The sequence below is a fragment of the Giraffa tippelskirchi genome, chromosome 3 (genome assembly GCF_054371585.1).
Source record: "Giraffa tippelskirchi isolate mGirTip1 chromosome 3, T2T-mGirTip1v1.2.pri, whole genome shotgun sequence".
NCBI classification, from domain to species: Eukaryota; Metazoa; Chordata; class Mammalia; order Artiodactyla; family Giraffidae; genus Giraffa; species Giraffa tippelskirchi.
Genome location: NC_137277.1, coordinates 192,240,346 through 192,268,219, shown reverse-complemented (window position 1 = coordinate 192,268,219; position 27,874 = coordinate 192,240,346). Strand labels below are relative to the sequence as shown.

General features: G+C 60.8%; 1 protein-coding gene across 1 annotated transcript; it reads right to left on the bottom strand.

Annotated features, from left to right (window-relative positions):
• Nucleotides 1-561: 561 nt before the first annotated feature.
• Nucleotides 562-27,592, bottom strand: EPHA2 (EPH receptor A2). Its single transcript, XM_081575076.1, has 17 exons — nucleotides 27,383-27,592; nucleotides 23,096-23,163; nucleotides 20,686-21,355; nucleotides 12,509-12,664; nucleotides 12,093-12,425; nucleotides 11,285-11,400; nucleotides 10,714-10,867; nucleotides 10,185-10,284; nucleotides 9,704-9,759; nucleotides 9,412-9,537; nucleotides 9,132-9,317; nucleotides 8,963-9,024; nucleotides 8,629-8,838; nucleotides 8,321-8,470; nucleotides 7,436-7,629; nucleotides 6,714-6,869; nucleotides 562-1,452 (listed from the first exon to the last, which is right to left on the bottom strand). The coding sequence occupies exons 1-17, from the start codon at nucleotides 27,465-27,467 to the stop codon at nucleotides 1,347-1,349; spliced, it is 2,928 nt and encodes a 975-aa protein (XP_081431202.1). The 5' UTR covers nucleotides 27,468-27,592; the 3' UTR covers nucleotides 562-1,346.
• Nucleotides 27,593-27,874: the final 282 nt, after the last annotated feature.

Genomic DNA, 27,874 nt, shown 5'->3' with positions numbered 1-27,874 from the left:
CTCAGAGCCCGACATGGATGAAGAATTTATTTCAACAGCTCTGCGGAGATGTGTGGGAGGGAGGCTGATGGCTGCTCTCGCTGCCCTCCCGCATCACCCCCGCACCGCCGCCTCCTCCCCCCACGCCCTCCCCTCCGCCCTCCCCTCCCCAGCCGGCCATCCAGAAGCCTTGGTATCAAAGGCGACCCTGGAGGCCTGACGGCAGGGCCTGCTCCTGGTCCCCTGCCCACCTCCCACCCACCCCACTCCCAGGGCTCCATGACATATGTGCACTGCGTATGTGCACTGCGTATGAAGGTCTCTACTCTCCCGGGTGGGGGTGAGCCCTCCCCACCCCACTTCATTTTTTTAAAGACCCAATTTTATTTTATTTATTTATCTGTAAAACAGTTTTCGACCACATGGCATGTGGGATCTTAGTTTCTGGACCAGGGATGCAACCCACACCCCGCATGGGAGGTGAGGACTCATCACCCCCAGACCCTAGGGACGCGCCTGCCCCCGCCTCGGACGCAGCCTCTCAACCCCACTGCTCCTCCGAAGGCTGAAAACCAAACTCAGTTTGAACAATCTGCAACTTTATTCCAGAGCAGAAATAAGTCGTTTCCTAACAATAAATATAAAAAAATAATAAATTAAGGTTCCAAAAAAAAAAAACAAACCCAACGAAACAAAATCATTAACACTGACAGAGTTGTAAATGGTGTCTGGGCGGGTGAAGGGCTGGATGGGCTGCCCCCTGCCTGGCAACGTCCGACGCCGGCGCTATCTGCCCCGAGCCCGGGCCAGGGCCGCCGCCGCACACACATTCTCTCCACAAGGTACAAAATATATATATATTTTAAAAACTCTCCACACAGCCAAGCATCCTGCGGGGGGCCCGGGGAGCAAAGAGTTTGGCCCGTGGGGGCTGAGGAAGGCACAGGGCTGGGAGAACCTCCCTGGGTCTTGCCCGCTTCGTGTGGCTCCGCCTCTTCTCAGCATGAGGTCCCCACTCCGCTTCCTCCGGAAGCTCCGCTTCTGCAAGGCGGGGGTCAGCGACGATGGTCACCGTGGCGACGGCCCGCGTGGCGATGACCTGTGTGTGGGCCCACGGCCTTGGCGGGGGCGCTGGGCCGCTGCGTGCCTGGAGGCCGGTCGGTCCTTCCTCAGCCAAGAGGCTCCCTGAGCCCTCTCCTCAGCTCAGGCCAAGGCATCTTCGAAGACCTCCCCGCGGCAGAGGCCTCAGGATGGTGTCGACAAAGAAAAACTGGAAATAAATAAGGTCCTTGGTGGGCCAGCATGGAAGGAAGCCAGTCTGTTTCTTCAAGTATTCTCAGCAGATGGTTCTCGAGGGCCGTCGGGGCTCAGATGGGGACCCCCACTGTGTTCACCTGGTCCTTGAGGCCCAGCAGGCTGTAGGCGATGCGCTTCTGGTGGCCGGGCAGCCGCACCCCAATCCTCTTGATGTCGCTGTGTGGGGGCGAGACAGAGGGGGAGAGGGTGAGGAGCAGCTCTGGGGAGAGGGGCAGCCGTGGGAGGGAGGGAGGTGGGAGAGGGGGGACGGGGAGAGAGGGGGGCGGGGGGAGGGGGCGGGGGGAGGGGGCGCAGGGAGAAGGGGGAGGGGGAAGGGGAGGGGAGGGGGAGGGGGAGGGGGAGGGGGAAGGGGAGGGGCGGGGGAGGGGGAAGGGGAGGGGCGGGGGAGGGGGAAGGGGAGGGGCGGGGGAGGGGCCGGGGGAGAGGGGGCGCGGGGAGAAGGGGGCGGTGGGAGGGGGGTCACACGGGGAGAAGGGGGCGGGGGGAGAGGGGGCGCGGGGAGGGGGGTCACACGGGGAAGGGGGACGAGGAGAGGGGGCGGGGGGAGGGGGTTGCGGGGAGGGGGGTCACACGGGGAGAAGGGGGCGGGGAGAGGGGGTCACACGGGGAGAGGGGGGCGCAGGGAGAGGGGGGACGGGGAGAAGGGGGAGGGGGTCACGGGGAGAGGGGGGCGCGGGGGGAGGGGGAGGGGGTCACACGGGGAGAAGGGGGCGGGGGGAGGGGCGCGGGGAGAGGGGGGCAGGGAGAGGGGTCGCAGCACCGGGGGTGGGGGCTTCATAAGGAGGGCCAATGTGCTGCAAACCTGCCGACGACAAGTTCAGAAACGACAGAGCGCTGAGTGCAAGAAGCTTTTTTTGTTTTAATCAAATTGGATAAAATCCGTGTAGTGGGTGCTGTTTTTGCCCCCATTTTGCACATTAGAAAACTGAGGCTCAGCAAGGTGAACTGACTTGCCCAGAGGGACACAGCTGAGAGGTGGAGGAGCTGAACAAGCCAGCTGTGAACAAAGGCCGTCTCCCCCACCCTGGGTCTGTCCTAAAGGCCCAGCTAAGGCTCCTCCCCAGGTAGCACAGATGCCATCAGCGGATCCCAGGGACCCTCCGGGGGGACGCTGAAGGCTCTCGCCCCAGGTCTCTTCACAGCCACCGCCTCGTTTCACCCCTACTCCCTCCAAATTCTCGTAAGGGAGGAAGGACTCAGGAAATCCTTACTGAGGGGCCGTGGGTGCTTGCATGCTAAATAGCTTCAGCCATATCCAACTCTGTGAGACCCTATGGACTGTAGCCCTCCAGACTCCTCTGTCCTTGGGATTCTCTAGGCAAGAATACTGCAGTGGGTTGCCAGGCCTCGCTCCAGGGGCTCTTCCTGCATCTCTTGCATTCCCGCGTTGGCAGGCGGGTTCTTTACCACTAGTGCCACCTGGAAGCCCACTGAGGCGCCATCGGAGGTTAAAGTTCTGCTAGTCTCTAACAGGAGGGGCTTTCCAGTGACCAGATCCGGTGACCAGCTTCCCCTGAGGCAGGGGCTTTCCCTTTAGGAACCCCGATTTCCTCACCTGTAAAATGAGGCACCTGTGCCTAACTGGAGGGTGGGAGATCCTGGAAACTGGTGGCAGAGGGGGAAGCCGGCATCAGTGCTGGCAGAAAGACGTGCCCAGGGGCCCAGTAGCCTCCCCGCCCCCTTTCCATGACCCTCCATCCCCTCGTACAGCCATTTACACTTTACACTCCCAGGAACCCTGGAGCAGACCTTTACTGCTCACACTGGGAGTTTCCCCCTTTGCCATCCTCACCCATCAGCCCCAACCCATGAAAACACCCAGGTTTTTATGGGCCCTCTCCTGGCTGTAAAGGGAGCTAATTATATGGTGCAAGCAACTCTGGAGACATGACTTTCCCACAGGCTCTGGGAGCCCCTGGAGGAGTGCTGAGCTTGGAAGAGTGGAGGTGTGGGAGGGCAGCCCCAGGACTGCAGCAGGAAGGCCCGAAGCTAGACACCTGGGAGAACTTCCTCACCCACCACTGCAGCACCCCTGCTAAGCTGCACGGCCGAGGGTGCGGAAAAAGCAGCACTGCTTTCGCCGCGTAGACTGGCCAACGCCTGGGTGCTTTCGCCGCGTAGACTGGCCAACGCCTGGGCCTCTGGCAGACCATCCAGCTTTGTTCCTGCCCCAGCCTTAGATTCTGCCTTGGGAGATCCAGGGCAGGCACCCCCCGGGATCAACTCCCATCACAGAGCGGGGACGCACACGACCGAGGCCGCCATTTTCCTGAGCCCTGGCAATGCCAGCCCCCCTCCCCCCCAAGGGAATTCGGAGGCCACAGCCTCCCCAGGGAGCACCTACTGTGCGCTGGCCACTGGCGCCAGGAGAGAGGAGGGCGGAGGGAAAGCGGCCTGATCTGTCAGCCTCTCAGCAACCGTCCCATCAGTGTCAAGCTGTGCTGAGGGCACGTGGGGACCAGAAGACCCATCAGCCAGCGCCCCCATGTCCCCAGGATGCAGTGGGCCATAGCCTCAGACATGGCAGAGGCCCTTTGTTGGACTGGGTATTTTTCTGGGGTGCAAAACCTATGACTTCCATTAGCTCCTCAAAAAACATTTAGAACCACTCACTAGTCTAAGCTAGAAACTCAAGTGACTCCAAAATAACATGGTGAATGCTCAAGCTGAGAAAAGACCAGCCACAGGGGCTTCCCACGTGGCTTGGTGTTAAAGAATCTGCCTGCCAAGCAAGAGGCACGGGTTCAATCCCTGGATCGGGAGGATCTCCTGGAGAAGGAAATGGCAACCTGCTCCAGTATTTGTGCCTGGAGAATCCCATGGATAAAGGAGCCTGTTGGGCTACAGTCTCTGGGGTCGCAAGGAGTCGGACACGACTGAGCGTGCACGCACGCAGGACCCCAGGGGGCTGAGCAGCTGCCTCTGAGAGGGGTGACGGACGTGGACTCAGGGCAAGGGTGAGGCGCTGGAGCCGAAATCCACATCCCATCCCAGGAGGGCTGACTTCCGAGAACAGTGCGGAGCCTCCCACTAGGACCCACAGCACGTGCAGACACAGCCTCCAAGGTTAAAAAGTACTCTGAGGTCCCCCTTTCCCTCATCTAGTTGGAGATAAAGCCGGAGGCAGCACGCGAGTCACACAGGCCCCAGGCCTGAGCAGCAGAGGGGCTGAGAGGAGGCGGGGGAGGGCGGGCTGGCGCGTGGAAGGACTTCCTGCCTTTCTCCAGGCCTCCTCAGATCTCAACACACACTCGCCCCCATCGGTCCCAGACAGCCCTGCTCCCGCTCAAGGGAAAGAACTGGCCGAGGAGCCCCCCGGGCTATTCCAGGAAGCTTCTCAGAGCTGAGTCTTCTGTAAGCACGTCTCCCTGACCTCAGCTCTGCTCACCCCGCAGAAAAGCTGTACTGTCCTCGGTGGGGGCCCCCGGGAGGGCAAAGGGGCCGCCCCAGGCTCCCAGGTTACAGGGAGGGGCTGAGAAGCCCTGGTATTTGCCCACGGACTGTGGGTGAGAAGCAAGAGAACGGAGGAGCAGGGGAGCGTGACATGGATTAAGCCCCTACTGTGTACCAGGTGCATCGTCTGCATTGCACCCAAACAGGGAGACAGAAACCAAGGCTCAAAGATGGAACCTAACCTCACAAAAACCACATGCCAGGAAGTGGCCAGTGTGCGACTCGAACCCAGGTGTGACTGCAGAGCCCAAGCTCTGGACCCTGCAGCTGGCTGGCAACACAAGATACCTGCCTCACAAGATCCTAATGTATAGCACAGGGAGCTGTATTCAATACCCTGTGATAAACCACAGTGGAAAAGAATATAAAAAAACAATGTATACATGTACATTACTGAGTCACTTTGCTGTACAGCAGAGACTGGCCCAACATTGTAGATCAACTAAACTTCTATGCAAAAAAAGAAAGATACCCATCTCTTTTCTCTACTTTTCCACGCCTCCCTCTGGTCAGCTCTGTCTCTGACTTTCATCCGGGCTGTCCCCTGGGACAGGCCAGGGCTTGGTCTGACAGGCCTTGACCAGCAGGTCAGAAGTCCAGCTGAGCAGTTTTTAGAGGCTTTGGAGAATGTTCAGACAGAGGCCCAAGCCCCAGAACTGTGACCCAAAACTGCAGGGGGCCTGGGTCAACCTTTCCCATGCGATTCCCAAAACCTCTTGGCCCCAAGGCTCATTTCCTCCATGACCTTAGACCTGACACAGCTGGGAACTGCCACTATTTTTAGAAGCACAAAAGGCCGAGCGGACAGTGTCTTCCTCCTCCCTGGATGGGAAGAGGTGTCTGTGCCAAGGCCGTGTCAGGAAGGGTCCCTGACGCTGGGGCTGGGAGGAGAGGAGAGCTCCCGCAGGGCAGAAGCCGGGGTGGGCAGGGCCGGCGGGGCTGGCACCACTTGCCACGCTGGACCACAGGGCGGAGAGGCAACCACACAGGGAGAGGTGCCGGGGTGGACGGGTGGTGCCCTCCCCTTCTCACGTCCACCAGGAAAGCGCAAGGCCTCTGCTCAGCTTGCCCGGAGTCCTGGAGAAGAACGGTGTGCCTAGCTGACTGTGTGACCTCGGGCCACCTGCGTCATCACAGCCTCAGTCTCCCTACCTGTTAAGGGGGGGGGAGCTAATAATAGCCTCTATTCACGAGTCAAATAGGGAATTCAATCAGGTGACGGCTCTGAAACAAAGTCTTTCTTTTCTCAGCTATAAACCGTGTGCCCTGGAGAAGTCACGTCACCTCTCTGAGCCTCCTCTTCTCCACTAACGACCTCCATGGTTTCCCACCTTGAGAGCTTGACTGCCCAGGGCTGGAGAAGCCCTAATGGCCATGGAACCCTGGGCTGTATTGCTTCTCACCTGCCACACGCCCTGCCCACTATTACAGCCAATACAGGACCCACCTGACGAGGTAGCACGAAGGCTGAGTCAAAGTACTCAAGCACACGGGACTGCCCTGATGGTCCAGTGGTTAAGACTTCATGCTTCCAATGCAGAAGGCATAGGTTCAATCCCCGGTCAGGCAACTAAGATCCCACATGCCACAGGGCAGAGCCAAAAAACCCAACTTTGATCTCTACAATTAAGACATGTGCCCTCCATAATATCTAAGTTATAGCAATAAAGCATTTGAAAAAACAAAGCCAAGTGCTCAAGCGCAGAGCTGGCACATGGTCAGCCTTCAGTAGATGCCACTGTTATGATTACGATTACTATCATTTTCTCACCGGAGCCACGGGTAAGTGCCCAGGATTGCTGGCTGCCAGCCTGGTCCTGCCCTTCCTGCAAAGCCACTCTCCCAGCGAGAGGAGGAGAGAGAAAGAGACAGGGGCAGGGCAGGGGAGGGAGAGAGGAGTGGGGGGGGGCGGAGGCGGCCTGCGCACGCGGCGAGGACGGCGGCGCGGGGCCAGAGAGACTCACTCGTTGGTCATCTGCACCACCTTCTCGATGGTGGTGTAGCCGGCCACCAGGAAGTGCTCCGTGTACTGCTGCATCTTGATGGACTCCAGCCACTCGGACACCGTGCGGAAGGGCACGCCCTCTGAGCCGCTGGTGCTGGGCAGCCGGATGGACACCCTGCAAAGCAGACAGCAGCCTGCGGGTGAGCCCCAAAGCTGCTCCTGCAGCCCAGCGAGCCACCCAGGTGCCCTGCCTTGGTTTCCTCATCTGGGCAATGGGGAAACCAAGTCAGGAAAGGGTGCCAGGAGACAGCCTGGCAGGTCAGGAGCACTCTCCGGCTCCTGCAGCCCCTGCTTCCACTGACAGCAGCACCACCAGTTACCACAAAAGAACCAAAGGTGAGAGGGTCAGGTTCTCAGAGCCGCGGTCCCGGCCTGACCGCTTGCCAGCCCGTAAGACCCTTCACTGCCCTGCGTCTGTTTCCTCATCTACAAGAGGCGGGTAATTACAGGACCATCTCCTAAGCTGTCTAAATGGGTTAAAACATGCTAAGCGCCAGGCCGGCCCATTTACCACACATGCTGATTGCTTCCGTTAGGATCGCCTGAGCCACCCTGGTCAGGGCTAAGTAACGCCCACAGGTCACTTCTGAGCCCTTGCCCCCGCCCCTCACTGCCCACCATGCTGAAGCGGCTCAGGAGGACCCCTGGGAGGCCACCCTGGACCGAAAGCACAGAACTCACCGGGGGTCAAAGTCAGCCAGGGTCTTGAGGGAGTCGGGGGCGCGGATGAGCTTGTCCAGGATGCTGACGATGTCGGCAAACTTGGGGCGGCGGGTGCGCTCCTGCTGCCAGCACTGCATCATGAGCTGGTAGATGGCGGAGGGGCAGTCCATGGGCGTGGGCAGCCGGAAGCCGTCATTGATGGCCTTCATCACCTGGGAGCGGGCAGGATGGTCAGGGTGCCTTCACAGCCCCCAAACTCCCATACAGTGGTTGGCAGAAGGAAGGGGAGCCCGAAAGAGAGGGGATGGGCCTCCTTTCTTGAGCCTGATACACAACCTTCGGGGCTAAGAGGCTGTCTGCAGAGGAGGCAGGGTCCACTGACTGTGCCTTCTCCTGGGCACCAGGCCAACAGCCATGCCATGGGCCCAGTAGCCAGACTCTTTGTGGTCTCCGGGGGCCTATACACACTGCCCCCTTTAAGCCTGAGCACTCTTCCCCCTCTCTGTCTTCACCTGGCTGCTGCCTTACTATGCCTCGGTCTTAGCTGAGATGTCACCTCCTCTGGGAAGCCTTCCAGGCCTCCCAGTTGCATGAGGTACCAGGTACTTGTGCACACGAAGACACACAAATGCACACATATACACACATGCAGGCACACATGCTCCCCCCATCCACGACTTCTTTCTTTGGTCCTTTGCTGAGTGTGAGCAGGGACTGGGTCTGAGCCCAGCACTCAGCCTGACACACAGTAGGCCCTCAATAGACATTCACTGAACCAATGAAGGGCTGCACCAGATGAAGACCAGCCCCCCAAACTCCTCTCTGCCCAACCCCTGGGGTTCGGGAATGAGTAAAGGGCTAAGCCCAGGTCCAGACAGGGCTGGGCAGGGCGAGGGGGCCTACCTCATGGTTCGACAGCTCCCAGTAGGGCCGCTCCCCATAGGTCATCACCTCCCACATGACGATGCCATAGCTCCACACATCGCTGGCAGAGGTGAACTTGCGGTAGGAAATGGCCTCCGGAGCCGTCCAGCGGATTGGGATCTTGCCACCCTGCAGGGACCAGGCCAGTCACAACTGTCCCCTCGACCACCTCCGGGACGATCCCAGTCAGGGCCACGCTCCCCAGAGACCCAGGCCCCAGGTGCGAGAGGGCAAAGGCAGCACCACCCCGAGGCCCCCCGTCCTGGCGAGAGCCGCCAGGCACTCACACTGGTGGTGTAGGTGGCCTCGGGGTCGTCCTCCAGCACACGGGACAGGCCAAAGTCAGACACCTTGCAGACCAGGTTGCTGTTGACGAGGATGTTGCGGGCAGCCAGGTCGCGGTGGACGTAGCTCATGTTGGCCAGGTACTTCATGCCGGCCGCGACACCCCGCAGCATGCCCACCAGCTGCAGCACACTGAACTCGCCATCCTTCTCCTGCAGGGGCACCAGGCCTCAGCCGCCAGCCGGCCATGCCCACCGGGCACCCTAGCCAGGCCACACCCACTGGGGGCCCCCGCCCCCGGTCAGGATCCCAGCCCACCCGGGCCCACATCCTCACCCGCAGGAACTTGTCCAGGGCCCCGTTCTCCATATATTCGGTGATGATCATCATGGGTTTGTCTGAGGAGGTGCGCACAGGTGTCAGGGGAGGGGCGTGGCTCTGAGCAGCAGGCAGCCCCTCCCGTCCCATACGGGTCCCCCACCCCCACTCCGGAGCCAGGACTCACACTTGGAGACGACGCCCTCCAGGCGGATAATGTTATGGTGGCTGAACTGGCCCATGATGCTGGCCTCGCTGAGAAAGTCCACTCGCTGCTTCTCTGTGTAGCCGGCTTTCAGTGTCTTGATGGCCACAGGTACCTCTTTCTTCCCCGACGCCTTCAGGATGCCCTTGTACACCTCCCCAAACTCTCCTGCAGGCAGGCGAGGTGTGAGAAGCACCCCCGTCAGCCCGGGCGTTGGGCGCTCCGAACCCACCCCAGGCCCCTCTGCGGCGCGCAACCTCACCGGCTCCGATCACCTTCTGCCGCGTGACGCAGGACGGGTGGATCTCGGTGGTGAACTTGAGCACAGCCTGGTTGGGGTCCTCGTAGGTGTGGGGGTCCACATAGGTCTTCAGGGGTTTCAGTTGTTCTGGGAGGTGAAGGAGAGGTGGGGTCACAGACAGCTTGGGGAGGGGAAGGGCCCCTAGAGCAGGGGGAGGAGGAGGTGACAGGCCAGAGACCCCCAGGGATGCCCATCGCCATCACAGACAGAGGGGCATGAGGACAGCAGGCGGGCAGCAGGGGCCGCAGCTCACCTGACTTGGAGAAGTAAACGTCCTCCGAGGACTGGCGTGCCCGCAGGCTCTTCCTCCTGTGAGGTCCCGTGGGAGACCAGGCACATAGGGAGCTCAGTGACCCCTGTGTCAGAGCCTCCTGACCCTACCCTGGCCCTGAGTGGGGGCCTGGTGTCCTCGGGCAGAGGGCGTGGGGAAGGCCAGAAGAGAGGGAGTGAACAAGCCGGCTCCCTGCTTGGCATCTACACCCTGTAATGGCCCTTAAGCGGCTGTAACGCAGGCTTCCTTCATCAGAGCGCCCAGAGCTTCCTGCCCGTGTGTCCCGAGGAAGTATGGACACACCATCCTGTGACCACTATGCCCGGAGCCCCCGTGGTCCCACACACACCCAGGAGGCAGGGACTAGATTCCTTTCAACCTCATTGTCCCTCAGGAAACTGAGGTTCGCATCCCCGTGTCCCATGTAAGTCCTTGGGGAGCCCGGCCATGGGTTCCCACGAACCTGCGGTGGATGAAGAAGCCGATCCCTGCCAGCAGCAGGAGCAAGACCGCACCGACAGCCACACCGCCGACCACTGCCACGTTGCCAGACCCTCCCGTGGCTGTCGGGGAGACCAGAACATGACAAAGGAGTCCCCACACTTCAAACCATGGTGGTCCCCAGGTTGTACTTAGGGCCCCAGACACTTGCTGGGTGCCTCTACTACTGAGGGTCCATGAGGGCAAACGAGAGGCCCTCCCCAGGGAACGGAGCAGGCATGGGGGACTCTCTCCACAATGCAGTATTGGAACTGGGCCTGTCAATGTCAAAACCTACATCCTTCCACAACACAACCCTGAATACACGGCCCTGGCTCCCCCTGCCCTCCATCCTGCCCCTTCCCAGGCTTGGGGCTGACCCACACAGGGCCGTCTGAGGCCCCGGCTGACCAGGAAGGGGGCAGTTCTAAGTCCTTTGATCTACTCCCTGTGCCCAGGATGGCCCGGCAGTGGCGGGGCGCTGGGCCGGCCCGCCCCTGGCCCCGACTCACACAGCGTCCGGAACTCGTGCACCATGCTGCCAGCACCCTGGCCCTCCTGCGTCAGCGCCTGCACCTGCACGAGGTAGATGGTGTCCGCGGCCAGGTCGTCCAGCGTCACGGAGAAGCCCTCGGTGCGGCGCACGTTGTAGCTATTGGAGTCGCCCTGCGGGTGTTTAGCAGGTGGGGGGACAGACCATGAGGCCGGGGCGGGCTGTCAGCTGAGCCTGCCAGAAAGCAGCTCCAGCTTAGCAGGGTCAGTGCCCTTCTTACAGAGGATACAACTGAGGCTCAGAGAAGCGAAGTGACTTGCTCCAGGTCACAGGCAGCAAATGCAGGACCCAGGACTCAAACCCAGGTCTGCCTGATCTCCAGGACCGGGCTCTCTTGCACTCCCACCTCTTCCAGGGATTCCAGAACATGGCGTCTTCTCTCCCACAAACCCCTGCTGGCTGGCCTCGGAGAGGCAACTCTCAGGAAGACCCCAGACCCCCATTTCCCCTTCTGCAGAGCAGAGCTTCTCCAGACGGCTGCGTCGTGCAGGGAGCATCCCTGTGGCCAGCCCCACCCCTGCGCGAGTTACCTTCTTGCGGTAGGTGACCTCATACTTCCACACGCGGCTCTGCTGCAGCAGAGGGATGGTCCAGGAGACAGTCAGCGAGGTGGCGCTACGGCTCTCCAGCTTCACTTTGGGGGGCTCTGGGCGGGACAGTGGTGGCGGGAAGGGGTGTGAAAAGCCACCCAGGGGCAGGGGAGCACTGAGGGAGCACCCAGACCCAATCCCATCCACAGTCTGACCTGGGATTCTCAGCTTCCAGCCCCAGAGCACAGCGCCCCAGGCTGGGCCCCACCACAGGATGGCACATCAGGGGTGCCCCATGAGTATTTATGAGTGCATAAATACTAAAAGAAAACAATAACCTCTCTATGGACCAGGTTACATATAAGGATTCATTAAATTCTCTCAACAGCCCTTAAATAACCCCCATTTTTCAGGTGCTTCCCTGGTGGCTCAGACAGTAAACAATCTGCCTGCAGTGCAGGAGACCCGGGTTCAATCCCTGGGTCGGGAAGATCCTCTCAAGAAGGGAATGGCAGCCCACTCCAGTATTCTTGCCTGGAGAATTCCATGGACAGAGGAGCCTGGCGGGCTACAGTCCGTGGGGTCGCAAAGAGTCGGACATGACTGAGCGACTGACACTTTACGGGTGAGGAAACTGAGGCTCAGAGAGGTTAAGTAACTTGCCCACAGTCACAGAGCTCAGAGACTGCGCCTTTGAGCGCTCCGTGCTGCCTCCCTCTGAACCCAGTGGCGTTCTGGGTGACCATCCTAGGAAGTGCCCCCACCTGGGCGGGTCCCAAGGGCACAGCCACCACCCCGGGGCCCTCACCGGTCTGGTTGATGCTGACGCTGGCGGTGCGGAAGCTGCGGGTGCTCACCAGGCCCGAGACGCCGTTGCGGGCCTCCACGGTGAAGGTGTAGTTCATGTGGGGCTCCAGGTCACTGACGGTCACGCTGGTGCGGGTCAGCCCGAGTGGCGGCTCTGAGTAGCGCACGCTGGCCTCGCAGGGCCCGCACTCGCCTGACTCGGGCCAGCACTGCTCGCAGGAGACGCTGTAGGTGATGTCCTCGCGGCCCCCGCTGTCCTGGGGGGGCGTCCAGCGCAGCTCCACTCTGGCGCCCATGCCCACAGCTGTGAGGTAGTGCGGGGCGGACGGGGGGCCTACACGGGGCGGGGCAGGGGGCGGACAGGTCAGCATCAGCCGCTGCCCTCAGCCCGCCCGCCCCGACCCCCGGGAGACTCACGCGTGCAGGGCAGGGACAGCGGGTCCTGTGGGGCCCGGAAGTAGCCGTCCTCACACGCACAGGCGGCGGCGCCCTCGGAGGATGGCACGGTGTGTGCGGGGCACTCCAGACACGGGCTCTCAGACGCCTCAGGCTTGAAGAACCCCGGCGAGCAGGCTGGGGGCGCAGGGACAGGGTCAGCTCAGCCTGCTCCAGCCCCAGCGACTCTTCCACTCCCTTGCCCTGGGTCCCCAGGCAAGTCACTGAGCCTCTATGGGCCAGTCTTGTCATTGGTGAGAGTGATGACAGAATGCGTGGTAAGCACGTAGCTCAGGCAGGGCACCCGGGAAGCGCCTGGCCAGCCTGCTCCAAACCTTCGCAAACCACCCCCAACGGGCTCTTGCAAGAAACTCCTCGCCCCTGCACCTGGCGTTCACGGCCCGCATCTCAGCCTCCAGCTTCCCAAGAAGCTGCCTGTCTGCTTTATCTCCTTCAGTCTGTGCAGGCCAGCCTGGCAGGTCCCCACCTGGACTACGAGCTGCCCGGGCAGTGACCATGTCTCCTTCCTCATCTGTGTCTGTTGACTGACGATCACCACCCCCACGCCAGCCCCCCAACAGATCAGCCAGGAGCATCAGGGTGCCAGCTCTGCGGGTGCTCCCGCCACCCCGAGGCCAGACCGCCTTCCTGTCCTGGGGCTGGCCCCAGGAAGCAGGAAAGACCAGAGCCCCAGCATTTTCTCTGGATCTGCTTTCAGTGACCGAGTCACTTCCTCCGCTGACAAGGGCAGCCAGGAAGCAGCTCTTCCTTCCCTGGTGGCAGGTACGCTCCCAGCCAGGCGGGGGAAGGTCTCAGAAACCTCATTCCAGAGGCTTCTTCCTCCCATCGCCCGATCCTGCCCCAGCCCCAGGCCCCTTCCTGGCCCCACAGGCAGGAAACTACCCAGACTGCGCAGGGCTGTCCTGGGGTTGGGCAGCTGCTAAAGCGGCCAGAATGGGGCTGGGTCCCCCAGGGTCCTCTTCCCCAAGTCTACAATTAATGTCCCCCACCCTCAGCTTATTTGGTGGGAAGACACGGAATAAGACACCTCTAGCTTCAGCATCATGTTCATCAAGCATTGATCCTTGACTCTATGTCCAGCCCTATGCACAGACCCCGTGAAAGTGTGAAAGTGTTAGTCGCTCAGTCGTGTCCAACTCTTTGCAACCCCATGGACAGTGGCCCACCAGGCTCCTCTGTCCATGGGATTCTCCAGGTAAGAATACTGCAGTGGGTAGCCATTCCCTTCCCCAGAGGACCTTCCAGACCCAGGGATTACCCAGAATAACGTGGGCTTCCTGTATTACAAGCATATTCTTCACCATTTGAGCCACTAGGGAAGCCCCGAGACAAAGCACCTGACCTCAGGGAGTAGGAGCACAGGATGATGTCCACCAGAAAAGGGTGGGCAAAGGACTACAGGGGTAGAAGCAACCTTGGCCAGAGGCTTGTGGAGTCAAATAGGGGATATTTCAGCCAGGGCTTAGGAGCTGAGTAGGAGTTCAGCAGGGCAGAAATATTGGGAGGTGGAGTTAGGGGTGAGAAAGAGCAAGACTTAACAGGAAGTACGCGTGGCTTTGTGGGCCCAAGTCTGGAGAATAGCAGGGAGTAAGTCTGAGCCGTCTCAAGGGACAAGCTTGAGAAAGGCCCTTAATGTCAGATCAAGGAACTGGGGCTTTATCCTAGGGGCGGTGAGAGCCATTGAAGGTTTGACGTAGAGAATAATGGTATGGTCAGATGTACGCTGTTGAAAAAAGTTGTGGACAGTCTCCCTCCTTGTCTAGTTTCCTATTCGAGCAGAGGTGGGGAGTCAGGGGAAAGGAATTAAAGGACATCCAGTTTCTAAGCTCTTTGATGGTGACTCCTGTTAATGACTCTGCTTGCCGGGGGGCCCGAGGGGAATATCCTGGAAGCTTCTCCCCCCTCTCCTGCCTGTCCTGCCACGGCAGAATGTCAACACAGGCCCTGAAAGAGCTGGGGCACACACCGCAGGGGAGGGGCTTGTCCAGGACAGCATAGCCTGCAGCCCCAGTTACAAGCAGCGACCACTGATTAGGCAGCTGCTCTGTGCAGTTTCTGGACCAAGCACTTGACATTCACAATAAGTCTGTTATCATACTAGGCGCTGTTATGATTTGTTCCACTTTGGAGGTGAGGAAACTGCTGCTCAGAGAGGTAAAACACCTTGGTCAAGGTCAACGAGCTCCTAAGACATGAAACCAAAACCTAAACCCCAGATGCCAGACCTCAAGCCCCTCTCCTTTTCCCACAAACATGTCAGTTTGGAGCAAAGAGAAACCAAAGTTCTTAAACAAGCCCGAAGAGAGAGGAGAGGAGACTCAGCCGCTTCAACAGCCAGAAAATCCCAGGACTGATTTCAGAGCAGCTAGGGGAAGGGGGAGTGGGTGATGCCTCCTAACACAGGGCACTGCTATGTCCTTGGGGAGAAAACAGTGGCATCAAACCCAGGCCACGTGGGAGGCGGTTGGTCGGGCCCACCAACATGACCTCCTACTTCAAGGCCCAAAGGTCTTTCAAGTCTCCAGTTGCATTTAAGGAATCCCTGTGTATTTTGCATTCTTCCTCATTACTTATCTGTTACAATACAAAAATAGCTCTCTCCTCCCCCAAACCTACAAGTGAAAATGAGACTTCAGAAAGCTGGGCCCTGTTTATCCTGGGATCTCAATTCCCCCAAATGCCCTGACTTGTCTGCCAGAGGGGCTTACACCCTGGGTAAGTACTGGCTGCAGGTGGTCCAGGCCCCGCAGAGTCGGGGTGCTCAGGGGCCCCCAAGAACATAATCACACACCCCCAGCTCAGGCGCTCAGACTGGGGAGGGACCTCAAGCCCCCTAAAGGCTTTCAGCACCTGTAAACCCCACAGGGCCCCTCGCCCCCCAGTGGCTGCTCCCCAGCCCCCCAGCCCCAGGCCAGAGGAGGAAGCGGGAGCAGGGGCGGGCTCCGTTCTTTGGTCTCCGAGCTGGGGGTGGCCCGCCTGCTGCCGGCAGGAAAGAGGGAATTTGGAGAGATTTCCGCTGGGCATGTGCCAGAGAATAGCGGAGAGGCAGCACCAGCAGGGCATGTGCTGGCCTGACGGGAATGCGCTGCCCCCTCCTCCAGCCGCAGAGCTCCACAGGGCCTTCCCTGGGCCCCGCCAGAGTATGCCCGTGCTCAGGGGCCCCAGAGTCCACGTGTCTGCCACTGGTAGGCCCCCGGGTCTTCCTGATTTTGCAGGGTTGCATTTCCTGGCATTCCGGGCAGATGAGTGGGGACAGGGGTCACACACTGGGTGGTCACACATTCCCAAACATAACTCACACTCACAAAATACCCACTGTCCCTTCACCCATCAGCAAACTCCTATGCATCCTTCAATACCCAGCTTGAGCTCCTCTTCACGGCCCTCCCAGACTCTCCAATCTCTGGCCCCCTTCTGACCATCAGGGCATCTCTTACTCAATCTTATGTTTACCAAACAGAAACTGAGCACTTCCTACGTGTCTGGCACAATGCTGGCTGCTGGGAGACCATGGCAAGAAAAACAAACACCGCTTCTGCTCCAGGGGAATGCACAGCCCTGGCTTTTGGACTCCTTCTGAAATGATTTCGGATCTTCTATGAGGCAGGCAGCTGGTGGGGCACAGGAATGGAATCCGCTTTCTCTGTGTCCCCTGACCCAGCAGAGGGTCTGACACACAGCAGGTGCTCAGCTAACATCTGCTGACTGGACAGATGAATGAATATGTGAGTAAAGACAGAACCTACATGCTCATTAAAAATGAGCTCCAGGGCCACAGAAATGAGCATCTCAGTGCCCAGGAGACCACTGGGGGATGGTGCCCGGGATGCCACCTGCCTAGCTCCAGATCCCGGCTCTGGCACACCCGTGGAGAACCTCCCTGGCCCCCGTCGCCTGGCAGGCCCAGGCCTCTCTGAGCAGGGGAACAGGGGCAGAGTGGCTGCGCCCAAGGGTGTACCCTGGTTTTTCCAGTTCCTGATGCCTGCCCCTCAGGTGGCAGCGTGGGATGACTCAGGGACATACGCCCTCTGGCGTGATGCAATCCAGCCCCCACAGAGCCCCTCCTCCAGGGCCCAGCCCCCTCCTCCGGCTAGCAGTGGCAAGGGCACAGGGTCAAGGGGTGGCGGTGGCAACCCACCTGTGGTCAATCACCTACCGCAGCCCAGGCCAGCTGGCCACCAGGTGCACCACCCCAGCCCAAAGGCACAAAGCCTGGACTCTGCCCAGCACCTGACGGGCAGCAATCGGCGACCCCGTAAGTTCCTGACCCTGCAAACGCAGGGCACTGACAGCTCCAGACCCAGCGGCCCCCCGCCCCCAGCAGCCCTGTTCCCACACACCCCGGGGAATTATCTGTGGGCACATTCCTCCACCAGGCTGCGATAAGCCGGGACTCCGCCTCCCTGGCTCCCCGGCTCCAGCCTTTCATCTGCTGTTTGCTTTCTCTGCCTCCTTCCGTTCCGGGGACCCCGCTCACCTCAGTACAGGAGGAAGGAAGGGCCCCCCACAGGGGTTTTGCCCTCGGTGTGAGCTGAGGGCTGGGCAGGGGGGGCGCGCTGCCACAGCTCCAACCCACATTCAGGGCAGAAGAAACCACCGACGTAAGGCCCAGGGAGGGGACAAACCCACAGATCGCAGACCAGCACCCCTCAGCCTGGGGCTCAGCCCCTGCCGTGCTCAGGGACACTCAGAGTCACAGCCTGCCTAGCGGATGCCTCCTCTTCAACTCTGGACCCTGGGCCAGGCCTGGGCCACTCAGGCGCCACACATGTAGAGGTCACCCCGCCTGCAGATTGCCAGAGCAACCCAGGTTCTCAGGAGGAACCACAGCAGAAAGTCACAGGAGGTGGGCTCTGAATGTTAAGGCTCCAACCCACCCATTTTACAGGTGGGGAGAACGAAGCTCAGAGGGGATTCACCAAGGTCACACGGCTTGCAAGCAGAAAGCTACATGCCAGGGGCACTTGAAGACAGCGCACTGCCCTCCCCACGCCAGGCCCCAGCTCACTCACTCACTTCCTCTCCCTGGGCCTCAGTCTCCTTATCTGTAAAATGGGGGTAAATTGCTCGGGCTCTCTGGGTTGTTTGGGAAATGCTCGGCATGGGATGAGGTGTCCATGAACTGGAGGACAAACAGACTAGAGTGGGGAGGGGCTGGGCCTCTCAAGGGAGCAAGAGCCCCCAAGGAGGGACCTCCTGACCCCCAAGCCCCCACCCCTAGCTGCTGGACTGAGCCTCTGGCCCAAGCTGCTGGCCACCTGCTCACCTGGCCCACAGCCCCCAGGGCAGAGGCGCCAGTTGCCATGCCAGGACAGGAAGCTGAGACCAACACGGAGACAGAGCCGCCCCAGGGGACATGGCGGTCAGCCTGGCAGCTCCAGCGTCCCCTAGGCAGGGCTGGGGGGCAGGGACGCCGGAGGGAAGCTGGCTCATTCCTGACATAGCTCAGCCGAGTGCCCACCTGTCCACACAGCACCTGGGAGGTGGCTCCCTTCCGTTGTCCGTTTAACTCTTTCCTGAGCTTCCTGGGGAGGGAACCCTGGGGAGGAGCTGACAATCACCTGGACCAGGAGCTGGGTGACCTTGGCCTCCCAGCCCCTCTCTGGGCTTGGCTAGCCACCAGTAAAGCCCCAGCGGGAGACTCTCGGTCCACGGCTCTGCGGAGGGCAGGCAGGGGACAGACCCTACAGCTCCCTTTGTTTCCTCCGTAACGTGTTCAGGAAGAGTCCCCACCCGCACCACCTCACCGCCTATGCCAGGACCTGCCACCCCTGCTGCCCTGAGCGTCCATCCCCAGGCGGGCGCTGAGTCAGGGATTCCAGAGGAACCGGTCACTTCCCGCCCCGCCTCCTGAGCCATCCTGTGGCCTGGATCCAGTGCTGGGGCGACCAGTCTTAGCTGTGTGATGCCAGGCAGGTTTCTTCACCTTTCTGAGCCTCAGTTCCCTGTCTGTGAAACGGGACGGGTAGCAGTCCCTGCCTCTCAGGGCGGCAGTACAGGCAGGTACATGGAGCACCTGCCCGGGAAGGGCACCGAGCTCTGTAACTGGGTCTCTGCCCTGCCATCACAGTCCCGGGCTGCTAGGGAAGGTCTGCAGGGGCAGAGTAGCCAGGCTGGGGGTTCCCAACCATGCAGAGGGGCCCCGAGCCACACAGATGGGAATTTAGCGAGAGGGACTCCAAGGGGGAAAAACCAGGGCAACAGGTGGCTGGTGGTGCAGAGGGTCCCACGAACAAAGTCAAAGATTCCGCTCCTGGAAACCAGGCCTCCCTCCTCGGGGCGGCTCAACTCTTCACAAACAAAGCCTGAGAGGCCCTGACCACCCCCCCCCCCCCGCTCCCAGGGAGGGAAGCCCGACCCCCCTTCCTGGAGAGAGACATCCCCCACTTCAACTGTCCACTTATCGCGGCCGGGCCTGAATCACCGGCCTGTGGAAAGTTTTCAGCTGCCCCCCACCCCCCGCCTGCATTCCTGTGTGAGGATGTCATGCGGGAGGAGTCTGCTCACCCACCGGGTGGCCCCCCCTGCCCCCGGCGGTCACTGTCTGAAATCTGGGGGTGTGCACTTGAGGTCACTGCAGGCGGGGCCGCCTGAGGAGCAGAGGGCAGCTGGGAGGACAAAGGGGGGTGGGAGGGCCGGGGCAGACACTGAGCCACAGGCAGAGAGGCTCTGAGCAGACTTCTCATTCAGGGCTGTAGACTGTGTTAAGCAAGGTTCTGAGGATTTGCTCTAAGAGGCAAGTGCAGCCCATGAGAAAGGGCTTCAGGGTCCTCCAGCACCTGAAACCTTGCAAGATCCACGGTTACTAGGTAAGAATATAATCTGCTAGAACAGTTGAACGATCAGGAAGCCTGAGGCCAGAGGTGAAGAGGCATTTACCAAAGGTCACTTGCCGGTATGTCTAAGTGCAGGCCCCGAACCCCCGATTTCTCAACACCCCGCTTATCTCAGCAAAGAAGCTCCCAGAGCCTGCCAAAGGTCAGCCCACATTCCACAAATGCCCTGCCCCGCAGCCGTTCCCAGAAAAAGTCACCATTGAAAGACATCCACGTGGCTTTAGCGCATCCCGCACAGGCCTGGCTGTGCCAAGCCCTGGCCTCTCGATGTGAGCTCAGGCCCTGTCCCGAGAGTCTGATGATGCCGGCCCCCTCATCATCAGCAGAAGCCCCAGTGGGCGGATCTGGGTCTGTGGCTCAGGGTAGGGCAGGCAGGCAGCGAAGGCAGACCTGAGCACCCCTCCCAAGCAAGCCTTCTTCAGAAAGCCCCTCAGGTGATTGTCACGTGCGGCCAAGGAATGCAAATCCTGGGACCACTTCACTCACCTCCAAGAACCAAAGAGGGGGCCAGAGCCCCAGAGAGGTTCAGTGACTTGCCCAGGGTCACACAGTGAGTTAACAGAGAAGGAACTAGCTCCTGGGACTGAATGCCCTGTACCCACCATGCTGTTTCATACTAGATACTCAAGATAAACTTGTGGGATGAACCAAAAATAACAATCACACTAAAAACACTTCTGTGTCAGACACTGACCTATGCATTTTATGAGTATTAAGTCATTTGACTGTCATAACAACCCTACGAGATAGGCACTATGTTCACCTCCATCATACAATGAGGAAACCCAGACACAGAGAGGTTAAAGAACTGGCTGAAAGTCACACAGCTAAACGCACAACTGAGATGTGAACTCAAGTAATCCTGTCTGGGGTCTTCCCTGGTGGCTCAAACAGTAAAGAATCTGCCTGCAATATGAGAGGCCTGGCTTTGATCCCTGGGTTGGGAAGATCCCCTGGAGAAGGAAAAGGCAACCCACTCCAGTACTCTTGCCTGGAAATCCCATGGACCCAGGAGCCTGGCAGGCTACAGTCCATGGGGTTGCAAAGAGTTGGACACAACAGAGCGCCTAACACTCTCACTTCCATTCCTATCTGAGTCTTCACTCACATTCTGCACACTGTCCATCTCTCAATGGATTCATTCTCATGAATGTGTGAATCCAGCCTAGGAAGCCTCTGAGATTTCCACTAACAGAACCACTGCATGTCAGAGCAAGGACAACCTTACTACCAAGGTCCCTGCCTCCGAGAGCAGAGCCTAGAGCCCGGGAGCAGGGCCTCCACCGCAGCGCCCTCACTCACCCTGGCAGGCGTCCTCCACCTTCTCGTAGCCCGCCTGGCACAGGCACTGCCCGATGGGCACCAGCCACTCGCCGTCCACCGCGCAGTGCATGCGAGGCTCCTCGCCCCCCGGGGGCACCACGGCGTGCTCCACGCAGGAGCCTGCGACGGTCGCCAGGGCGGGCGCGTCGGAGCCCGCGATGGTCTCGGGGAAGCGGGCCAGGCCCTTGAGCAGCTCGGGGCACTTCTTGTAGTAGACGCGGACAGACAGCAGCGCCACGCAGGCGCCCACGTCCTGGAAGGCCAGGTAGAAGCCCTTGCGGGTGAGCGGCCCCACGGACCGCTCCTCCACGTTCAGCTTCACGTTGCGCGCCTCAAAGTCACTGCTGCCCGTGATCTCGTCGGGCGCAATGGTGTCGATCTTGGTGAACTGGCGCTTCTGGAAGTTGGTGCCGTAGTCCACATCTGACTCAGCGTAGTAGAGGTTGAAGGTCTCCTTGCAGGAGCTGGCGCCCCCGGGGAAGCTGTTGCAGTCCCGCACGGTGAACTTGAGCTCGATGAAGATGCGCTCGGCCTCCCCGCGGTAGACCCAGTTGGTGCGGAGCCAGTTGTCCTGGTCGCCGGCCACCACGTTGCACACGGAGTACATGTATATGGGCATGTCGTTCATGATGTTCTGCAGCAGGTCCCACTGCGTGGGGCCGAAAGGTTAGTGTGGGCAGGGAGGCGGGGGCCCAGCAGCATCAGCCAGGAGGCAGACCAGGCGCCAGGCTCTCCGGTTCCTGCCAGCCTCATTCTCGGGCCCAGGAAGGGGCTCCAAGTCTCCCTCACACATTACAAGTGGCTGAACTGGATCTGACCCCTTGGTGTCACCCCTGGGCCAGTGCTGGGGTGGTAAACCCCTATATTAGACAGTGAGCTGTGGGCGGAGGCTGGGGGTCCCATGTGACCTCGGGCAGATCGCTTTAGCTCTCTGAGCCTGAAGTCCCCATCCTGTCATGGGGGCCAGAGCTACTCCACAGACTTGCTGTGAAGATAAATGACAGAACATCTGCCAAATTCTGTGCACGTTGCCTGGCATGGGTGACAGTCACACAAGGCAACTGGTATCATAATCACCATTGTTATCGTTCACTGTGTAGATGTATGTGAGTGGTAGGGAAGGGGTCGGATCAGGAACAGGTGATTCCACATTACTGCTCAGATCATTGCTCAGCCTCCTCCAGGAAGGCTTCCCAGGTTGGGGCAAGACTGGGGCAAGTGTTTCCCTGGCCTCCCATGGCCTCCACTATCTTAGCACCTACATGGTAACAACTGCATCTTGCTGCCACAGCAGAGTCTGAGCTCCTTAGGGCATTTCTGTATTCCCAGGGCCTACCTCAAATATAGTAGGTACTTGGGAAAGTATTTGTTGAATGAATGAACAAATGTATGAAAAAAGCGGAAGGGGCCAAGGAAAAAGGCCTGGGCTGCACTGTGCGACCCTGGCCTCGAACGCCCTTGGGCATCCGTTTCCTGCTCTGTATCATGACTTGGTTGGATGACATTCCAGGACCCTGGAAACCTGCTGACATTAAACTCCAGGCCTAAGGAGCTAAGGTGACCAGGGGCCAGTGCCCAACTCACTCACAGATCTGGCCAGCAATAGAAACTGTCTCGAGTACCCCCTGGAGACAGCTCAGGCCCCAGAACAAATTCAACAAGGGGGAAACCGAGGCCCAGAGCATCAGTATCCTCCCCAAAGCCACACAGCAGTCACAGGCAAAGCTGGGGAGAGGACCCTGGGATTTTGCCCACCAGTCCAGGCCACAGCAGGGCAAGGGGAGGGGAGAGGGAGGGGGAGGGGAAGGGGAGGGGAGGGGAGGGGGAGGGGAAGGGGAGGGGAGGGGAGAGGAGGGGGTGAGGGGAGGGGAGGGGAGGAGGGGGGAGGGGAGGGGAGGGGAGGGGAAGGGGTGGAGGGGGGATGAACTTGGTGGGAAAGAGGCAAAACAAACTCAGCCTCAAGCAGGAAAGGGAAGCAACAGCTGGAGAAGCAGGGAGAGGGGCCTGCCCAAAAGGAACCTGATCTGGCTTCCAGGGCTGTGGGGACCTGGGAACACTGTTCCCTGTCTCTAGTTCATCCCTCATCTCCTGCGCTGGGACCTCAAAGACAGGGGGAGCCTTGAACTCCTTCCCTGCCAAGGGGAGAATGGAGGAAGCCAGAGGGGGTCCCTCTGACCATCTAGGGGTCCTGCTCTGCTCGGGCCTCCAGCTGTCTCCCCAGCTCTCCCCACCTCTCGGGGCCCTTCCCTGCCCTCTGACCCCAGCCTGCCTAATTGATGAGAAGCCTGACTTTAAACCCTGGCTGAGCCATCGGATCTGGGCCAGGCCCCATCCTCCCCGGCTCTCAGCTTCCTGGTCCCCAGGCCCCCACCTACCCCAGGCAGCTTACCCCTTTGCCATACGGGTGTGTGAGCCAGCCAAGCTCCCCTTTAGCCGCAGCAAAATCCAACAGGACAACTGGAAGGGATGAAAGAGGGGAAACTGGGTCAGCTTGGAGGTATCTTCAGGGATCAGGCCATGGTGGAAAAGGCAGGAGTCCCCCAGGAATCCCAAGTGGCGTTAAAGGCTTCCCCAGCCCCTAGAGAGAGACTCCACCACTCAGGGTCAGCAAGGCCAAGAAGACCCATCTCTCCAGAAGTAGGGAGGCAGGCCCCCCGGGGAGGGAGGGGACCTTGTCACAGTCACAGTGCAGGATGGTTGAGGACCAGGCCTCTCCCTCCAGCCATGCAGCCCGCTCGCAGCCCCAGCTGGGCAGAGGGCAGAGCTCGGCCCAGCAGGGCACAGCAGCTGCACCTGAGTGACACCAGGCCGCCCCACCTGCTTCCTGAACAGGCCCCTCCGCAGCGGTTCACAAGCACGCGGGTCTCGGGGGCACCCTTATCTGCTCCAGCCACATCCCCCCACCCCACACACAGCACAAAGTACCCTCAACCCCACAAAGGCCACCCATATGCAGCACACGTGTGTACATACGTGTCTCCCGGCCCTCCAAGAGGAAAGAGCTGTTAACAGGTGGGAACGGCTCCAGGAAGGGGAGTGGGGGTTGTCTGGAAACTGATCTTCCCACCACGAAAGCCACAGAGCAGGCAGGACAAAGCCCTGAACCCACGGGGCCTCCAGGAGGGACCCAGAGAAACACAGAGCCGGCGAGGCCTGGCCCTGGAGAGCCGTTCCCGCTACCTCTGTCCCTGACACCCTGGCCACTGACATGCCAGAGGCATCCAGGGCCTGGAGATGGAAACCCTTAAAGGGAGCGTCCAGGCCCAGAGCAAACAGCTGCCAGGACCTCACTGTCCCCAGAGAGGCATCTGGATTCGCGGGAAGGACACGTTGCCAGGGGCTTCCCCAGATTCAGCCATGCCCTCGGGCACCTCCCACTGTCCACCTCTGGCTTTGCCAGGCTCACTGACTGCAGTCAAGACCCCTGGTGCAGCCTCCTCCTCCACTTCCAAGCAACGTCCAGGTAGCTCCCAATAGAAGCGACTCTCCCCGGAGGCTCAGGGGACTGGAGAACAAGCCTTCCCTCTGTAAGGTCCCCAGATTCAGAGGGTAAAAGCCCTGGGGGGGGTAGGGAGGGACCTAGTGCTCACTTCTTCTGGACTCTGAAACATGAGGAACCCATGAAGGAGCATTCCCTCAAGGCCTGGACCTGAAAGAATGCCTCTCAGCATGGAATCCCAGGCAGGTGGAGATGGAGCCGATTTAGACAGATGCAGGGGACGGGGAGGGGAGCCTGGGCAGACTCAGAGAAACCCTTTGCTGAGGGCAGACCACCCCGCTCCCCCGGGCCTGGGAGCTGACCGCTGCTGACTCGGCCAGGTCCTCTAGGAAAGGCCCACAGCCTGGCCGGGGAGAGGAAGTCCGACGTGGCACGGGCCCAAGGCTGAGGGGACAGGAGGGTGGCTGGGGGGTGGGCAGGGGCAGAGATCTGTTCGGACATGCCCAAGGCTCAGGCTTGGGAAACTTACTAACCCCACTAGCAAATGGAATGTTCTGGCTGCACAGGAAGGAATCTGGGGGGTTCCTGGCTCCAGCCCAGGTAAGCAGGAGGACAAAGGTGAGAGGTCCTCAAGATCCGGACGCCCCCCTTCCCTAGAGGGGTGGGAAGCTGCAGTCTACACTCCTGGGGGAGGGGGCTCACAGCTCCCGGGTGCTGAAGGGTTAACCTGGCACGGTTGGGGGGGGCGAGACCTGCTTTTAGAAATATCACAGGGCTCACTGGAGAAGAAAAGAGGCCTTCACACAGGAAGGAGCCCCCTCCCTCCCGGGGGAAATTCCCTAGAACCGATCACCAGGAACAGGCACCCGGCCTGGTCCCTCCACCCTGACGGGCGCGGCTTCTCCCTGAGCCGCTTCCAGGGACCCAGGGACCCAGAGACCGAGGTGGTCCCGCTGGCCCTGAAGGCTTCACCGAGGCCTGGGCTAAGCTGGGCTCATCCAGGGACCCCTGTCCCTCACCCCACCCCCAGGAAAGCCTTCTTCTCAGTCTGAAGTCCCATCGCAAAGACCAACCGTGTGGGTCCATATCACCTTAGATCTCTTTACTCAAAGGCATCACCTCCCTGCTCTCCCCATCCCTCCAAGACAGGCTGGTTCCTAAAGAAGCAGGGAGGCGGGGGGCTGGGGCTTGGGGACAGGACAGGACGGGGAGAGGAGTGAAGAAAAAAGGGGATGGGGACAGGGGGCACATTGGGCTCTGAGAGAACCAAGACGCGAAGGACTCCCAGGCCTCTGGAGCGCTCTCCAGCCCACCTCCCAGCTCAGGCCAGCAAGCCCTGCAGGTTTTCTCACGTCTCAAGAAAACCCAGCCCAGGACCTGGGTGCAGGGGCCCTGGGCTCTGGAGCCCAAGAAGCGGGATGTTCAGAACTAACCCTCTGGAGACAAAGGGCTCAGGCTGCTCTCAGGTTCCCTGTTCGTAAAAGGACAGATTCAGGGTCTGGTGAGAGTGTAACAGGCTCCATGGGGCCTCCTAAGACAGCCTGGTCCTGCACTCACAGGGAAGGAGGAGGGAGTGAACAGCAGTCTGGGTGAAGGTGGAAAGGGCTTGTGTCTGCACCCCCGACCCACCTCCAGGCAGAGGCACCACATCCAACTGGAATCCCAGATGGGCATCCCTCTCTAGCCCCCCACCACAGGCACAGCTCCCTGGGGAGGCCCTCACAGGGACACTGGGAGCCTAAGCAGAAACCTTCCCTCGCCCTTTTCCTCCCCCATGCCACGCACATCGGGGTGTGGTGGGCACTGATCATCTAGGCTAAGGGGGGCTCGACAGCAGCCCAAGGGCAAGGCTACAGCACAACCATCCCCCAGCAGCACCAGTCCTGCCTAGTCCCCACCCCACCTCCCGGGGCCTTCAAGAAAGGCCTGCAGTGAGTGTGGCTGTCTCTCTCCCCTCCAACCACAATCCCCCAGGAGGAGGAGGACAAAAAGCTGCGGTGGGGGCATATTGAGGATCACAGAAAAGCCCACCCACTCAGCCTGCAAGTTGGGACCAGGAATCCCGACTGATTGGGGCGCCGACAAGATGCAGCCCACACCTTCACCTTCACCCCCAAAGAGTTCCGGTTCGGGCCTCTTTTACTCCCAACTTGAAACAGCAAAACTTCCAACCCCAGGTCGGGAGGCGGAAAAGGAAAGCAAGGCTCAAGGAAACTTCTCACGGGGCCAGGGTTTCCTCTGCACTCCCCTCTGGTGGAGCCTGCGGAAACCTCCTCTGCCCCTGCGGGCGGGCAGACCTTCTCAGTCGGAAACTGAAGCCGGCCTCGGCTGGGTGGACTGGTGGACAGGAAGCGCCTCGGCCAAGGGCAAGAGCCCCCATCCTCCCCGCGACCCCAGCCGAGGGGGCAACGCCCCCATCCACCCGCGGCCCCGCCCTGGGCGAAGTCCACGCGGCCCCTCACCCAGCGTGGCGGCGGGGGCGGGTGAGTCAGTCCCCCACCCCCGGGTGCCCGGACTCCGCGGTGGCCCTGGGGTGCCGGCTCCACACCTTGGGAGGCCGCGCCCCCACCTGCTGCATTTCCTCGCTCTGAGTCACCCCTCGCTCAGAACGCTTGACTTTGGGACTTCCTGTCCGCACTCGCGGCCCGGGGACCTGCTCCCCGAATCCCGGAGTGCGGAGCGGGAAGGAGGGCTGTGCGTGGGCAAACTGGCCCGAAACTCCCGGCAAGCGCTCCTCCCCGACTGGAGGCATCGCGGGGCGTGGAGAAAACTTCAGGGAGCTCGGGCTTCTGCAAGGGTGTCCCCGCCAGCCGACGAGCCCCTCCCCAAAGTGAGTGGCCTCCACAGAAACGCCTTCTCCGCAAAATCGGGGCAAGAGGGTTAGCGAATTCAGGTCACCACGAAGCTGAGCCCCGCGTAAAGACCCCCGGATACTCCTGCTCCAAGAGACCCTGCGCCCCCCCCCCCCCGGGACGCGTTTCTGAAGCCTCGTGGCCGGCGCCGAGTCCCCTTCCCTGCGGCCTCTGAGCCCCGCGCGCCCGGGCGCCAGCCTCTTAGTCCTAGGAGCGCCTACAGCCCCGAGTGGGCTGGGGCGGGGGTCCCAGACTCGCCCGGCTCGCAGCCCCGCGAGCCCTCCGGACCTCAGCACGCCGGGACTGGAGTTTCCGAAGTGGCGCGCGTCCCGGCGCGCGGGGCTCGGGGCGGAGCAGGGGCCGGGGTCGGGCCGCGCGCACTTACCTTCCTTGCCCTGCGCCGCAGAGGCCGCCGCCAGCGCGTAGCCCCACAGTAGCGCGAGGCAGGCGGGCGGCGCCCGACGCCCCATGCCGCTCTCCTCGCTTTCCGCCCGGCTCCGCGCCCCGCTCCGCACGCCCGCCCGCCGGCCCCGGTCCGCCTCCCGCCCGCAGCTTCCTCCCTCCTGCCGGAGAGCCTAATACGGGCGGAGAGCGGACCGGCCCCTGTCCATTCATGCCCGGGTGACGTCACGGGCCACGCCCCCGGTGTCTCCGAGGGGCCGGGCCGGCGCCCCGCGGGGCGGGGAGGCTCTCCGGGCCCTCGGGACTCGCTGGCGCCCCCAGGTCCTCGCAGGTTTGAGCGCCTCCAAGAGCCCGTGCAACCGAGGCTAGTCTTGAGGGATCCTGCGCCCAGCCGTACCCCGCTCTTACCCTTGCCCTCGGGGCCGAGCTCAACGCTGGCCCGAAGGCCTGGGCCGAAACGGCCTAAAGGCTCAAG